Source organism: Bos taurus, chromosome Y, assembly GCF_002263795.3.
Source record: "Bos taurus isolate L1 Dominette 01449 registration number 42190680 breed Hereford chromosome Y, ARS-UCD2.0, whole genome shotgun sequence".
NCBI lineage: Eukaryota > Metazoa > Chordata > Mammalia > Artiodactyla > Bovidae > Bos > Bos taurus.
Window position 1 is genome coordinate 18,230,600 of NC_082638.1, and position 15,938 is coordinate 18,246,537.

The 15,938-nt window shown below is 45.0% G+C and overlaps 1 protein-coding gene and 1 pseudogene across 1 annotated transcript; one reads left to right on the plus strand and one right to left on the minus strand.

Annotated features, from left to right (window-relative positions):
• Positions 1 to 540: 540 nt before the first annotated feature.
• LOC132344630 (testis-specific Y-encoded protein 1-like) lies at positions 541 to 4,091 on the plus strand. The gene is made up of 6 exons (XM_059884288.1): positions 541 to 727; positions 779 to 1,215; positions 3,286 to 3,363; positions 3,552 to 3,657; positions 3,752 to 3,897; positions 4,014 to 4,091. The coding sequence occupies exons 1-6, from the start codon at positions 604 to 606 to the stop codon at positions 4,089 to 4,091; spliced, it is 969 nt and encodes a 322-aa protein (XP_059740271.1). The 5' UTR covers positions 541 to 603.
• Positions 4,092 to 5,109: 1,018 nt separating this feature from the next.
• On the minus strand, positions 5,110 to 14,664 carry LOC132344440 (zinc finger protein 280B-like; annotated as a pseudogene).
• Between the last annotated feature and the right edge of the window lie 1,274 nt (positions 14,665 to 15,938).

A 15,938-nucleotide genomic window follows, 5' to 3' on the forward strand; every position in this document is an offset into this window, starting at 1 on the left:
ACCTGTTTGTTTGTGTGTGTGTGTGCGCGTGCGTATGTGTGTGTGCCATTCTCAGTTCTGTGTCCTGGTGACTGTGCAAACCGTTTGTGTGTGTGTGTGTGTGTGAGTGTCTGTGTGTGCCATTCTCAGGCCTGTGCTTGGTGACTGTGCAACCAGTATGTGTCTGTGTGTGTGTGCTGCTCTCAGCCCTGTGCCCTGGCAACAGTTCAAACGGTTTGTGTGTGTGTTTATGTGTGTGTGCTCTTCTCAGCCCTGTGCACTGGTGACTGTACAACTGGTTTGTGTGTGTGTGTGTATGTTTGGGGGTGCTGATCTCATCCCTGTGCTCTGGCTACCACTACCCTCTCGGTCGTTGGTCTAGATTTGGGCCAGTAGCCTGTGAGTGGCTTACAGCCTAGGGCCCCTCCTGTTTGGCTTATCACCCAGGGCCGGTTCACCATGTCCTGGGCTGTCTGCCACCCATTTCTTCAGCTCCAGACCACCCTACACACACCAGCCCCTGCTCCCCAACCATCACCCTCACTCCCCACCCCCAAAGAGCTAGTGGGCCCCACAGGTTTACTGCAGCCTCTGCCACCATTGCGCACCACTTGCTGTGCTATTATGTCTCGTCCCTTCACATCTGCACCAGCTGGGGATCAGGGCCAGGCCCAAGAGGAGAGAGTGAGGCAGTCAGAGGAAGGAGGGAGCATCCTGGGACCCCAGACCTTTTTAATTGTGAGCCCAGGTGCTCAGTGGGCAGGGGCCCCACAGCCTGTCTTTGTGATGCTGTGCATAGCCTGGACCTTCCAGCCACCAATTGTTACGCCAGGCAAAGAGGCAACCCTCTTCAGGGTGGAGGCAGTGGAGGACAGCAAGGCCCTGGTAGATGAAGACGTGGTGGGGATCGAGTGGGAGTTTCAACTATTGGCGGAAGACAGCACCAAGGAGGTAGAGGTTGTGACAGATGACGAGCAGCAACAGGGGTTCTCCCAGGAGCTGGAGGAAAAAACGGTGGAGGAGCAGGGCTGGGAGAGGCCTGGAGGCCCGAGTGAGCTTCCAGCGCTAGATGAGCTGCAGGCGCTGGCCGCCCTTCGGGTGGAACTGAGCTCTGAACATGAGAAAAACCACAGGGCCTACATTCGATTCATGCACAAGAGCCATCAAAGGAGGAAGAGTCACTTGGCTTGGAGGAGTGCCATCATCCAGGGCATCCCTGGCTTCTGGGCCAAAGCTGTATCCTTTTTGCTGCTTCTTGGCGTCCGCTGCTCAGGAGGAGGAGGAGAAAGAGCAGGAGGAGTGTTAGGGGCGAGGGCACTGGAGGCCCCTGAAGGAAGTGTGGTCCTGGGCAATTGGCAGGCTCTAAAGGGACACCCCAGTAGAATCTGGGCAGGGCCACACCTGTGTTGGAGCCATGACTTTGAGTCTCTCCTTCTGGCCTGCATCTGAGAAGGAGCAGCACCTGAGGCCTCTAAGTCAGGAATGACCAGAGACAGTTCACCAGATGAGCCTTGGCAGACAGTTCTCATTGTAAATGTAGAGGTTCCCAGGAAATAGCTGAGACATGGGAGTCTCATTCTCTCTCTCTCTCTCTCTCTCACACACACACACACACACACACACACACACACATACACCCACACACACCAACCCCTTTGCTTTCAGACATGGTTTGTTACAATGACTACAAGTCTGAAAATGTAAGCAGTGACATGCCACTACCCAGCATACACAGGTCTGGAGGAGAACAGTAGCGGTCAGAAACAGCCCCTGCTTAGAGAATGCAGATCACCTCAGATGCAGAACACCACAAAAAACCCACAACTGCCAGGAGCCAGCATGGGAGACCCCACCCATGACAAGGTCATGTGGGAGAGGTCTGACAGGCAAGGCGAGTCAGGACTCGAGGGCCCCCCTGGACCTGCTTGAGCATCTACCCCCAAACCAGAATCTGTCTGTTTTACAACTTTCACAAACTCCTCTGATATTAACGAGGATACCCACGAGGGGGGATATCCACGACCACCTTTCTCTGAAGGAAATCAACTTAGAGCTCTAGTTAATAACTCTCCTGGGTACAGTGGGTGTGTTCCAATTCAAATCCCTTGGATAGCTTTCTAACTTGCCTGATAGGTTTTCCCAGACTCTTAACAGCTACACATGTGATTATTCACAGCCTCCCAACCACAAGAGGTATGGGAGGCTTAAGATAGTCCAACAATGCAGAGCTTCTCGGGGAGTTAAAATCATTAGAATAGAACTAGTAGAGGATTTATTTGTTGAGCTAACCCTTGCTGCCAAGTTTCCATACCCCTTACCCACTATGTCCCTGGGAGTATATCAATTAATATAGTTGGTATATAGAAATATAAGTAGTAGCTTTGATGTTAACAACCTTAGACCCTTGAGTTAATAAATTCTTTCCTTGTTATCCCCCACTGCTCCTGTTGCCCTATAGGAATGCAATTCTATCTAGTCCTTTCAGGGAGTGGCGCCAAACTTTAGAAAAATAAACCTTTGGAGAAAATAAGTTTTTCTGGTTGCATAACCTTTATCACAAGAACAATGTTAGCAGACCTCCTGGCCAGAAGATGATATAAATCACCTAAAGCCTTAGTGTATAATAAGTTTGCAGAAAGAAAGCCTGGTTTCGATAAGGATCAAGGACTGCTGACCTCGCATGACTCTGCACCCTCTATTATCTTTTATGTACAACTTAGGGTATAAAAGCTCCTTTTGAAAATAAAGCTACAGGCCTTGCTCATCAGGCTTGTTCTCCCTGTGTCATTCTTGTTTCCTTTTCTCTCCTTTTCTCTCTCTGTTCTTCCTTCAGGATGACGAATTGGAGCGTGGGTGTCCTCTGAGTCCACTTACCTGCCCGGGCTTCTAAGACTCAATCGGGAGGACACCTAGCGTCTTCAGGGAAAGGATGCTCTGCGTCTTCACCCCACTGAGAGGGCGCCTGTGGCCTCCGTGGACAGTGCAATATGGTGTCACGGGCTTTATTTATTTATTATTATTTATTTCTGTGTAAACCAGATAGATCAAGCCTCTTTCTCTCCCCTCTGCTGTCCTTTCACCGACGCCATTCTCCTGAGGGAATCCCTGGATCCAACCGGGGCTGGACCCCGGTACAGAGCCATGAGTGTGCCTGATGGTATGGAAGGGCCTGAGGACAACAGTGGTAGCCCGGCAAGCAGAAGTTCCCGGCATCCTTGCAGATGCCTGTTCTGGTGTCCTTCTTCCACCCGAGATTACGGCTGATGCTCCTGGCTCTTCTTGGCTCGGCATGTGGCCTGAAAGCAGATTATGAACCACCCTCAAGTTTGCATCATGATCAGCAACCAAGATAAAGACTTTCTCAGCTACATGATTGACTTGAAGGTCAGTGAGGGAGACTGAGGATGGCTGGGTATGGGACTTGGCAGAGAGTAGGAGGATCACGTTATCCATGTTCCTGCACTGTGAGTCTTTGGAGAGGCGTCGTGGAAGCTGTTAATGTCTGCCTGGGAGGCAAGTTGAGGCCCGTATAAGCTTGCACCTTTCCCTCCTCCCTATTCTGGCTGGTGCAGGTGCAGAGATATCCACGGTTCCGCTGCAAGCTGATCTTTTCCTTTTGGGAGAACCCCTACTTCTTGAACACGGTGATCATTAAAAAGTATTACCTTGACATCACTGGTAAAACGTGCCTCTCTGGGTGATGAGTGTGGGTGTGCAGGGTTGTGGATAACCCATCTTCAGGATCCACCCCAGTTTCCCTGTCTTTTTGCAGGTCATAGGGCATGTTGTTCCACTCCAGTCCACTGGATCTGGGGCTTTGAACGGGGAGCACTCAGCCACAAGTTGCACACCAGGAGCCTTAAGTTTCTCAACTGGTTGTCAGGCTACAACTGCTCAGAATTGAACAGGATTGCTGAGGTGGGGATACTTTGGGCCTGCACACAATTGGTGATTGATGTTGGAGTTCTTCGCTGCTCATGGGATGGTTCAGGGCCTGGTCAGTCCCGGGCTGACCTTGCTTGTGTTGCCAGCAGATCATCAATGAAGACGTATGGAATGATCCCCTGAAGTACTACTCCAGGGAGGAAGTTTCCTCCATGAGAGGTAACTGACAGAAACACATATGGTGAGGGGGTCTGGAGGTGGGCTGAGAAGAGATAGTCGTGTAGTAGCCATGACACTGTCCTTTCCCAAACGGGGTTGCTCAGGCTCGTGGAAGCTGGCTGTGGAGCCTGAATTTGAGCCATGCATGTAGAAGGTGGCCTCCTGAGACTTGAGGCTTGAGGACTCATTGTGTCCGTGAGTGCAGCAAGCCTCCCTCACGTCAGCTGTTGTTGCAGTGCAAGAGTCCTAGATGATAGTACCAGAGGCAGGGTGAGTTAAGTTTCTTTGTCAGAATCATTCTTCCATGGGTCCTGCCATCCCCGGGATTCCTGCTGCTGACTGAGGTGAGATTGCCTGGGCCCTTCACTCCTGCCCCTTACCCTGGGAAGGCCTATCATTGAAAGGGTGTCCTCTCTAGGGTCCCAGTGCACCTGTGTGCTGACTTTGGGATCTTGTGTGAATTTCCACATCCACCACTTGGTATCTCATCACCACCTGACATGCTGCACTGGAAGCAGCTTCAGGGTGCCTTGGGAAAATACGGAAGAGATCGTGGGGGAGGTGGACAGGGAGACCAAAGGGCAGGGCATGGTGCCTACTGACGCCATCTCCAACATTGTTAGACATGAGCGTCTTCACCTCCTGAAATATCTGTGTTCCCCGTTTGCGTTTGTGTCCCCATGCCGAGCATGTGTGTGTATGCATGCATGTGCCTGTGTTGTCTGTGTTTATTTGGATGTGTGTGAATGTTTCCAGCCCAGGGCAGACGCAGAGATGAAGGTGACAGGAGAGGAGGTTTCAAGGAACCAGAAGAGGAGGCAGGAGGCATCCCCAGTCTCAAGGTGGTTGGTTGCCGTATTTTCACAGTGACCCTGTCCTGGATGGTAATGAGGAAAGGACGGCCAGTGATAACTCTGGACCATGGCTCCAGAAATCTTGAATTAGACCAAATACAAAACACATTCACCATTTCCACCATGTTAATGTGTGTTTGGACCGGGAAGAGGGGGTGCATGGTCTGAGGATTCACCCAGGGCAAATCAGGTAGGGTGGGGCTTTGAAACCACTGCCTGTGAAGCCTTCGGTCTGTGGGGACTTGGGCTGGGCTGTGGAAATGGTGGATGTGGTTACAGCATGACCCGGGATGGTGAGGAGGCTAAGGTCCTGCAGAGATGGGCAGCGATTCAAAGGAGAAAGAGGCACAGATTGCCTGCTGCACTGGAGACTTGTTCCACAAACGTGAGAAGGAGACATGAGAAGAACACAAACGTGTTCAAGGAGAAGGGAAGGTCCTTGAACAGTGCAGCACATCAACCAGCAAGCTCCCTCCCCGAAGGTGGTACACACTGGCACGTGGCAACACAAAACGCAAGATGTGCTAAAGTAAGCTGTATGTGCAAAACCACAGGAATCCTAGGAGAGACAGGGTATGAGCGTGGCATCCCTCCAGGCACTTCCAGCCTCCCTGGCAATGCAGAAAGGTGAGGAAAGCGCAGGAGTGGGTGTACATGTGTGCCTCTCTGCCAGGGTGTGCCTGCGAGGGAGGGAACAGGGAGGAAGCAAGAATGGTGGGCTAATTGGATGTCCCAAGGCACCTCAGGAGAGTGGGAGACACAGAAGCCCCTGGGAGCAGTTTGAGCCTGCTGGTTTTCAGGGACTAGGGTCTAGGCAATTAGCAGTCCTGCCAAAGATACTCCATGGCTTATGCTGAAAGTCCTAATGTGTATTCCTTCTTTCCTCTGGGGTCTTGCCTCTGGCTTTGGGGGCCTGAGGGGCAAAGGTGTGCATCTGCCCCTGAGGGAGGAGGTTTCTGACAGTATCGCTGAAGCAGAATTTCTGATTTTGTCTGCACCAGGTGACACTCAGAAGGACCTTGCCTTCCAGGTGACCGGTTTGGATGCCCCTGGGCCCAACCGGGTCTGGCTTCCTTGGCACATGGGCTGTGTAGGCAAGCAGGGATGCCTGACTGTAGGGAGTCCTACCTGGGTCTAACAAGAGCAACTGAAAGAGAGTCTTGGCATTTAGCAAATCAGTGAGGCCTTGGTGGTTCAAACCCTCTTGGTGCATTTCAAATAGAAAAGCTGCTTTCTGCCCAAGGGAGGCATGAGCTGTGGGCCCAGAGCGGGCAGGTTTCCCAGGGCATCATCTGATCAGGGACTCTGTGTATCTGTGTAGTGTTAAACAGAGGGGATGACGTGTAGGGATGCCACTTTACCTGTACAACCTCAGGACTTGTATCAGAAGAGAGCCTGTATCTGTGTGCACCTTCTTCAGAACACTGGATCAGAACCAGGCCTATCACAGTCACAGTATCTTTGGCCTTTCCAGCTACATGGAGATAGCACTTGGGGACACAGGTAGACAGTTGCACACATAAAGCTACACAGATAGAAAGAACAGGGGGCCTCACTCAGAATGTTGTGGGCCCTAAGGGGTGGTAGGCAAGCAACAGGGACACAAGATTGACAAGGAATGACCTAGATAGGTGCACACTGAAAAGCAGTTCTCCAACTCAGAAGAGCTCACAGGTCCTTGTTTTCTGGTCCCCTGGCATGCACAGGCAGTGGATCAGGCCAACGTGACTGGTACCATGAAGCTGTCCAAGGTGATGGGAGAATGCAGAACACAGGTTCATGTCACTCAGGTGTCCAGGGCGAGCCCTTCCAACCCTGCCCGATTCTCTGCAGGTCGGTACCTGTCATGAGCAAATGCCAAGATTTTGTAACTTTTGAGGATAAGCCACAGAGTTAGAAGTGCAACCTGACATGATCGATGAGCAAGTGAAAGAAAACAACCAGGACAAAAAAAGTCGGGTGCTTACCAAAGTTCATTTTCCCAGAGCAGAAAGCCTATACTTCTGCATATGTGCAACTTTCCTCTCAGGGATGTTACTGTGTACACACGCACGTGTGTACACATGTGTGCCCAGAAGTGCCTACCAGTACACTTGTGAGTATGAGCTGTGGGAACTTACCTAGCCAGGTGATGGAAGTTGGATAGTGAAAACAGGAAGGTCTTAGGGAAAGGTACATGGACTCTGGCCAGCAGAAGCCCTGAAGCCAGGGAATCGATCCCTGTAATCTCACTGAGTGAACAAGTTCTAAATGGAAGCACAGTGGTGCACCCAGGATGCCTGGCAGAAAGGAGAGGCAGGAGGGAAGAGCCTGGGGAGTGTGCAGAGGAAAGTCCACTATACCTGCAATTTATGAAAAGTCAAAAATGTACCTAATGAGCTGGAAGGAGAAACTACCTAATTAATGGAATTATTTAGCTGAGGAGATTTCCAGCCAAACAGCCAAAAGTACTGCCTGGTTTCCTCTTGCTGCCTATAGTAAAATATGAAGGGAAATTAAAAAAAAAAAAAAAAAAAAAAACTTTAAGAAAAAGACTATTAAAAAATGAGACAGAATTTGCTGATTTGGAAATTTTTCAGTCTTTTAAGATGACCGAAGATGCTAAAATTAATGGCTATCAAGCAAAGATCATATCCAGGGCATTAGAGTAAGGTGGTCCAAATATAATATTGTACATCATCTATATGTCAGTTCTTAATATATTTTTTTAATTAACTTGCTCTAAAGATTTGTGTGATGGTAAAATTCTCTGTTAAGCCTCAGAAAGGTGGAAGGGGATGTTAATGGCATTATTTAGTCAGGCCAATGCCCTCCAAAGAGTTTAGACGTGTAACTCAGAGATCACTTCAGTCACACAATACGACTTCTACTAAGTTTCAGAGTGTTATCCCTCAGCCATCTCAGCAGAAAACCAAGGCAAAATAGGCCTATGAAGACATGTGTGATTGTGGTTTTAGAGTGGGGTGCTTTTGAAGAACACCAGTAAGATTATCAGGAGGCACACCAAGTTTTTATGATAACATATTTAAGTTTAGCTTAGATTGAAAGGACCAACAACAATACAAAATAAGAGAACTCTGGACTTCTACCTTCGACAAGCAGGAAGCAGACTAGGGAGACTGTTTCACTGTATCAACCTTTCATGCAATGGAATCATGTTAGAGGGCAGAATTAAAAAGTCAGAGACCGAAGCTTAGAAGTTTCCAGGCCTTGAATCCTAATCCAAGGACTGCCAACAAGAACCCGTGGGATTTCAGAATTGCTACTATTGACTCCCATCTCCCCTCCTCTTTCTGGAACAGGAGTGTCTATGAAGGTTATCTATGCCTGACCCACCACTGTATGTTGGCTGTTAAAGTGAGCAGATTGACTCATGCCTTTTGTTCACAGATCCTCAGGTCTAGAGGAACTATACTTGTATAATTTGAACTGTTGTATTGGAGAAGACTCGAGAGTCTCTTGGACTGCAAGGAGATCAAACCAGTCAATCCTAAAGTAAATCAGTCCTGCATATTCATTGGAAGGACTGATCCTGAATCTGCATCTCCAATACTTTGGCTACCTGATGCAAAGAACTGACTCATTGGAAAATACTCTGATGAGGGAAAGCTTGAAGGCAGGAGGACGAGGGGACGTGAGAGGATGAGATGGTTGGATGTCATAAACAACTCAATGGATCTTGAGTTTGAGTAATCCCCCAGAGTTGATGATGGGCAGGGAAGACTGTCCTGCTGCAGCCCATGGGGTCGCAAAGAGTAGGACACAAGTGAGCGACTGAATACTTGAGATATTGCACAACTGGACCCTGATACATATCTGGACCTGACTTAAATGACAAGGTCCTGAACTTCAAGTTAATGCTATAATGGATAAAATCTTTGAAAGCATTGGCAGGAAAATGCATTTGGGACATACAAGTATGTAAACAATTTGTGGCCATGTGTGTACCACGTGATTTTAAATTATGTCCACAAATCCTTACCATCAAGGGTGGATCTTATACTCCACTTCACATGTGGGCTGGACTTAGTGGCTCATTTCTAACGTTAGAATATTGTAGAAATGAAAATGAAGTGTCTGAGACTAGGTCATAAAAGGCACTGCATCCTCCTTGCTCATCCTCTTGGGTCACTCACTCTAGAAGCCTTCTTATCTTGAGAACACTCAGGTAGCCCAGCAGAGAGGTCCATGTGAAAGAACTTAGGCTTTCTCCTAACAGACAGCAAGGAAACTGGTTTCAACAGCTATGTGAGTAATCCATCTTGGAAGGAAATCCACCAGCTCATGTCAAGGCTTCAGAGGAGGGCAATCTCATGAAACCCGGAGCCAGAACATTCAGCTGAATTACTCCTGGACTCCCAACTTTCAGCAGCGGTATGAGATAATATTGTTTTAAGCTATTAGTTTGGGGTAATTTGTTATGCAGCAGTAGTTCACTAATGCACTGCCAACTTTGGGCAATGTCTTTATCCAGGGGTGCCTGTCAATTTAGTTCAATCTAAGCCAGAGCCTGCTATGTGAGCTTAGTAAAAATACCCCACCCTTGATCTGACCACCCTCAGTATCAGATCAAATTTCTTGTCACTCACCTCAATATCTTATCAGCCTTGCCTAGCCTCAGCAATGATCCTCTCAGTTTAACCAGAATCCACCCTCACCCATCAGTTCAATTCAGTTCAGTAGCTCAGTCGTGTTCAACTCTTTGCATCCCCATGAATCGCAGCATGCCAGGTCTCCCTGTCCATCACGAACTCCCAGAGTTCACTCAGAGTTCACTCAGACTCACTCCATCGAGTCAGTGATGCCATCCAGCCACCTCATCCTCTGCCGCCCTGTTCTCCTCCTGCCCACAGTCCCTCCCAGCATCAGTCTTTTCCAATGAGTCAACTCTTCGCATGAAATGGCCAAAGTACTAGAGTTTCAGCTTTAGCATCGTTACTTCCAAAGTAATCCCAGGGCTGATCTCCCTCAGAATCCTTACGGTCCTCTTAATAAGTTTCCATCCACTGACACCCACCCTGTTATTGTTGTTGTTCATTGCTTTTCAGTCCCCCAGTCTCTTTGCAACACCATGGACCCGCCCTATTGCTTAGCTATAAATCCCAGCTGTGTTCCTGCTGTAGTCAGACTCGAGCTCAATCTCTCTACCCCATTATAAGACTCTGCTGTAGTAGTCTTACCTTGAATAAAGTTTTTCTTACCACCTTTGCTGCTGCTAAGTCACTTCAGTCATCTCGACTCTGTGCGACCCCATAGACAGCAGCCCACCAGGCTCACCCACCCTGGGATTCTCCAGGCAAGAACACTGGAGTGGGTTGCCATTTCCTTCTCCAATGCATGAAAGGGAAGAGGAAGTTAATTCCAATACTAGAAATGAGAATGGAATGAGATTCTGAGAGGATAATATTCAACCCTGAGTGGAATGACTTTTGTTTCAGGAAGAGTCCAGTCAAGCAAAAACCTGGGGAAAGAAAGGGAGGAAGAAAGGAAAGAAAGAGGAAGAGAGAAGGGGAAGAAAGGAAGAAAAAGAAAGAAAGGAGAAAGAAAGAAAAGTAAATGTCTCAACAGATGTTGTAAACTATCCAATAAAACAATTTTCTTTAAATTTTAAAAATAGAAATAGAAATTTGTAGCCATATACTCATTGCATTTGATGGTACTAAGAACAAGAAAACCCATTTACATATCATGCTTAGAAGTCCTGGCCAACACAATAAGATTAGTTTAAAAAAAAAAAAAAAACTAAAAATATACCATGTTATTTGTAAAAAGAAAAACAGAAGAAATAATTTAAAAAAACGTTTTATTTCTATAAATACTAATTTTACTTACAAGCCTTTGGCAACATGAATTAAATATTAAATTTTATCTGAGAGAGCAAGCAAAATAGAATCCTCCTGTCCCCTTCTCCTCCTGCCCCCAATCCCTCCCAGCAGTAGTTGGCAATAAATAACAACTTGTATTCTTTAGGAGCATACTTCAGAGCAAATAACAGTAACAATATTGATAACACTAAGGAAGAATAAAAACACATAACTAAACCATTTCATATTTTTACTATAGAAATAGAATAAATGAGCTACATATATAAAAGTCTGCACGTTTAATTATACATAGAAGTTTTCACCTGAGACCAGAACATCACACACTCTTTCTGCAAAAGTGGTTTAAGCTTACACTTAACAAAGTGCTTTGGCCTAAGCAAACTAACTGGAAAGTCCTAGTAAAATATTTAAAGTGCAAATCAACCAGTCAAGCATGGAGTAAATAAATACAATAGACTTTACACTCAGAAAATTACCTAAAATGCAGACAAGACTCGCTACAGCTTAGTCATCTGTAGTCCTTCCTGTTCAGTTCTGAAAGGGATGCTAAGCCCTTGGTGATTATCACTTCCCAGCATTTTGTGAAAGCTTAGAGAATTTAAATAAATTGAGGAAGGGTGAAAAAAGAGTGGGGAGAGATAAGGAGGAGAAAGGAAGGGAAAACGAGATATTTCTCCTGGCATAGGTCTACAGCCAGGATCCCAGGTTCCTTGAATTGTGCACAGATTGTTTGTTACCTGTGCCGGAAGTGGAGAAGAGATGGCATTAAAACATACCTGCTGCTGCTGCTGCTAAGTTGCTTCAGTCGTGTCCGAATCTGTGCAACCCCAGAGCCAGCAGCCCACCAGGCGTCCGCATCCCTGGGATTCTCCAAGCAAGAACACTGGAGTGGGTTGCCATTTCCTCCAGTGCATGAAAGTGAAAAGTGAAAGTGAAGTCGCTCAGTTGTGTTCAACTCTAGAGACCCCATGGACTGCAGCCAACCAGGCTCCTCCATCCATGGGATTTTCCAGGCAAAAGTACTAGAGTGGCATGCCATTGCCCTCTCCAAGACATGCGTAAGGAGACTCAACTCCAGGAACCCACAGAGGCAGTGAAGTGTACTGATGTTCAGGAACCAATACTTGGAGGGTACCCCGCAGGTCTGTCAATGGGACCTTGGAGACCATAAGTAAAAATTTTCCACAAGTATAATCACAGATTAGTTCGATAGATTAGAGCAAGGAGAATAACTCTATGACCTGATAAATACCGAATTAAACGAGACAATTCTTGCACATCAGACTGTATCAAGTAAGACCAAAATTCAGTATGAGTTTGATAAAATGGGAAATTACACACACAAAGAATTAATTGTTAACCACAATACATTTGTGTCCAAGGCAAGATAAGACACAACACTGAAATCTTCATATGTTCAACTAGGGTAAGACACAGGTAACTGGAAAAGGTAAGGAAAAGCTCTATAAAGGGTTTAATCACCCTGAACCATTTTTATCCACTACATTTACTATTCTCGGACAACTCCATTGTAGTTTAAGAGTAAGAGAACTAAATTTAGCCCAATTCATAAATCTAACAGATTCCCTGTGTTTGAGCCTTTTCAGTTAAAACTATGGGTCAAGGACAAATCAAACTAGATGTCAAGGCTTTTTTCCCTTGAGAATCTTAACTTGCTTTACTATTGTGACTTAGACAGACATGGCTACTTCACTGTGACTAAAGGCCAGCCAAATGGGAAAGGGGATGGAATGAATCAAATTACCCTTTTGATCACTCAACAGGAGATCCACGGGCACCAGGCCTCATTCTGTTAACTATCTCTGCTTCTGCAACTGTAGTCAATGATACACAGGGCTTGTTTGATGCTTACAGGAGCCCCTCACCAACCACAGGCATTTCAATGGTTGGCTTCCTTGAGATGTCCCTGGGGTAGGTAAAGACACTCTGAGACAGTGTTCCTTCTGCCTTGGCTCCATGCCTGGAGTGAATGTGTGTCTCTTCCTCAACTGGGACAAGAAGTCACAGCTCTCCACTGACTAAATCCCTTATCTGCTTCAAACTCACATCACAGATTCTCCATCAACTTCTCCACACCAGGCTTTTGGAGCCAGGTTATCTTAGATCAGCAAAACAGAGGCACTTCGGAGAGTTCAGCAGCACAGGGGACTATACCATAAGAAAGTCATTCCAATCTGGCTGTATAGTTAATACTGAGATCTTGAAGGCATGAAAACAGTTGAAAATTACGTTTCTAAAACACTCAACAGATTATATGTATAGCAGAGGTTTTGAACTTACAAACAACATGAAATACCGAAATAGGTTGTTACTTTTCCTCTCTCCCCCTCTCTCATTCTTTCTCTCACACACACGTGAGCACATACTTTTTTACATATTAAGATAATTATATGAAAAACAGGTAATATATTTTTAAATAACATCTCAACATTCAGGTTAATTAAAACTGTTCTTCATGAATTAAAAAAAAACATAAATTACCCATTGGTTTCACTATATTTGATACTATTGAATACTGCTATAATTTAGATTTTTTTGTTCTTAATGGGGATTTTAAATTTGACTGAAATACTTGCTTCAGACTTACTGAAAGTAGAATTAAGGGTTTTTTTTTTTTTTCAACTCCTACTTTTAGATTGGGGTGGGGGGTGATGGTTCAGAATCAGATGTGTTCACAGTAATGGATGGTACTTCCACCAATCCTGGTTGAAGAGGTTCCAGTGATACCTGAATAACAACTTTTGTTTCAGGAGGTAATCCTTTTAGCTGCTTAGGCTTCTTAAACATTTGTTTAGCTGTTTAGGCTTCTTAAACAATGGGTCTTGTGCTCCATTTTCTCTTTGTAAGTTAAAAACTGTAGCCAACATTTGGAACACTGGTGAAAACTCTTTACCCAGTGCCCTCTATAATGACACATGTATGGTGTTGCAGTTTTAAAAATTTTGAGACAAAACGGACAAAGCAGATTCTTAGTGTTACCATGGTATGCTTTGAATTGTGCATCCACATCTGCAAAGACTGATGATCTGTAATTGCAAACCTGGCATACATAGGGCATTTCGCCAGGCTTATGATTGTCTTTCATGTGCTATAAGAGAACCTGATCTGTCTCAAAGGACAACTCACAGATTTTACAGTCTGCAGAGGGCTTCTGGGAAATGTGAATACTTTCAGTGTGACACTGCAGCTGGAAGGGAGTAGGAAACTGGTGGTGGCAGTGCTGGCAGGAGGTGTGGTTTTTCCAGCTGTCACCTCTCTGCCTTTCAAGTCCCAAATGGTGCTTCATGTGATTCAGAAACGACGTTTTTTAGAACTTTCAAGCAGCTGAGGCATTTAAAGGCTGTGTGAGTTTTCGGTTCTGGCTGCCCATCTCCTATACGCTGTCCATAGTAGAAGTCACCAAGTAACACAATCAGATTTCCTTCTGTGGGATCAACAATCTTGTTTTGACTTGCTAAACTTGGAAAGTCAGTTTTTTTCAGCCCATTTTTCCCTAAAGGACTTACAGGCTTACAATGAGCATTGTCCTTTGGAAAAGCTGTTGGATGAGGTTCTCCATTCTGAACATGGCTTAATGAGGTATGAACACTGTCTGGTGTGCTTTGCTCAGTAGTCACTGTATGAAAAATACCAGAAAGGGATAAAGCTAAAGAATGTCCCCTATAATTCCATCACTGTGTTTAGGCCTTTTGGGATCTGTGCTATTTGTTTCAGAAGTGGAAAGTAGCTTTGATACACGAGGACTTTTATTCATATCTCCTGAAGAAACTGCTGTTTCTACTGGAGGCTGCAATGAACCTGTGAAGATAATCAAAGGAGAATATAATTCTGAAACGCTATTAGGCACTATTTGTGGTGAAATATTTTATAATCAGCTTCAGACAAAGGCTCAACAATGATAGGACTATCTGTTGATCTTGATTCAGAATCAGAACCTGGCAAGACAGTCCGTGCTGCTGATGAGGGAGTCGCATGACTAACAGGCTGTAATTTGTGAGCATTATCTTTCTTGAAGTGATCACACATTTTTCTCCTTGAACATGAACCTGGGGTAACTCTGTTCAATGTTTGAAATGACTGGTTTTGAATTTGAGGTCATCCCAAAACAGATCACATCAGCATTTTTATTTACATGTTCTACCCCAACAAAGATCAGTTCAGCATCTTCATCATCTACTTGTTTGGTTTCTCCTACACTTTTCTGTGGTTCTGGCTCTTGTTCTTCACATAACATACATGGTGGTTCCATATTTTAAATATTTTTTTTTATTCTTGAAGGGCGTGGCCACCAATCCCAGTGCTTTCTTTATATAACCTGCCACCTAAGTATAAACATACTACATATTAGTTAAGTACAGAAAAATGCTGTATTTGATTATCTCCAAAACTCTAGGTAGTTATAAACACCATTATCTTACAGATGAAGACACTGAGTATCAAAGAGGCTAAATGACAGCTGAAAAACCTATAAGTCTACATGACTCTAGAATCAGAGCATTGTCCCATGTTGATTTTAATCTCTTCTATTTTAAAAAAAAGAAAGAGGAAAGAAAAGGAAAAAAAAACACAAAACACCACTGATCATTAGGTGAAATTACATGTAAAGGATGAGTATTTTTTACAAAAGCACTATTGTACAGTGTTTAGAAACATGGACTTTGGAGTCAAAGAAGATTGAGCTGGAATTCTAAGTTAGCCACACACCAGCTGCATCTTTTTGGGCAAATTTATAACTTTTTAATGTGTTTCTGTATCTTAAAGACAAACATGCTTATTTCTTAGACTTAAAGTTAACAGCTCTTTTAAAAAAGCATCAGCTATTTAATGGCATCTTGTTTTGTAGTAAAATTGGAAGAAAACGTATCTTAAATGCACATTACAACTGATTCACACATACTAATTTCATAAATGTTAATACAGAAAATAGGTAGCAGATTCAAAGTATAAAGTATCTAGACATAGTTAACAAACAGCATAATTCAATGTCAAGCACTTAATACAGGCCTAGCAAATTGAGAATGAACTCTCTTGATAATCTCACCCCAATTCCACACTGATATATTCTAAATTTCTGCCTCTAATCCTGACTAAACTTAAATCCAACAATGCTTCATCCTTCATTTCACATGTCTCTTCCCCACATAGCATGCAAAGT

Excerpts from the sequence above, each read along its gene's own strand:
- LOC132344630 (XM_059884288.1), top strand. The coding sequence starts at position 604 with ATGTCTCGTCCCTTCACATCTGCACCAGCTGGGGATCAGGGCCAGGCC. Across the intron at positions 1,216-3,285 it reads CTGGCTTCTGGGCCAAAGCT|ATTATGAACCACCCTCAAGT; the intron begins GTATCCTTTTTG and ends GCCTGAAAGCAG. Across the intron at positions 3,364-3,551 it reads GCTACATGATTGACTTGAAG|GTGCAGAGATATCCACGGTT; the intron begins GTCAGTGAGGGA and ends TGGCTGGTGCAG.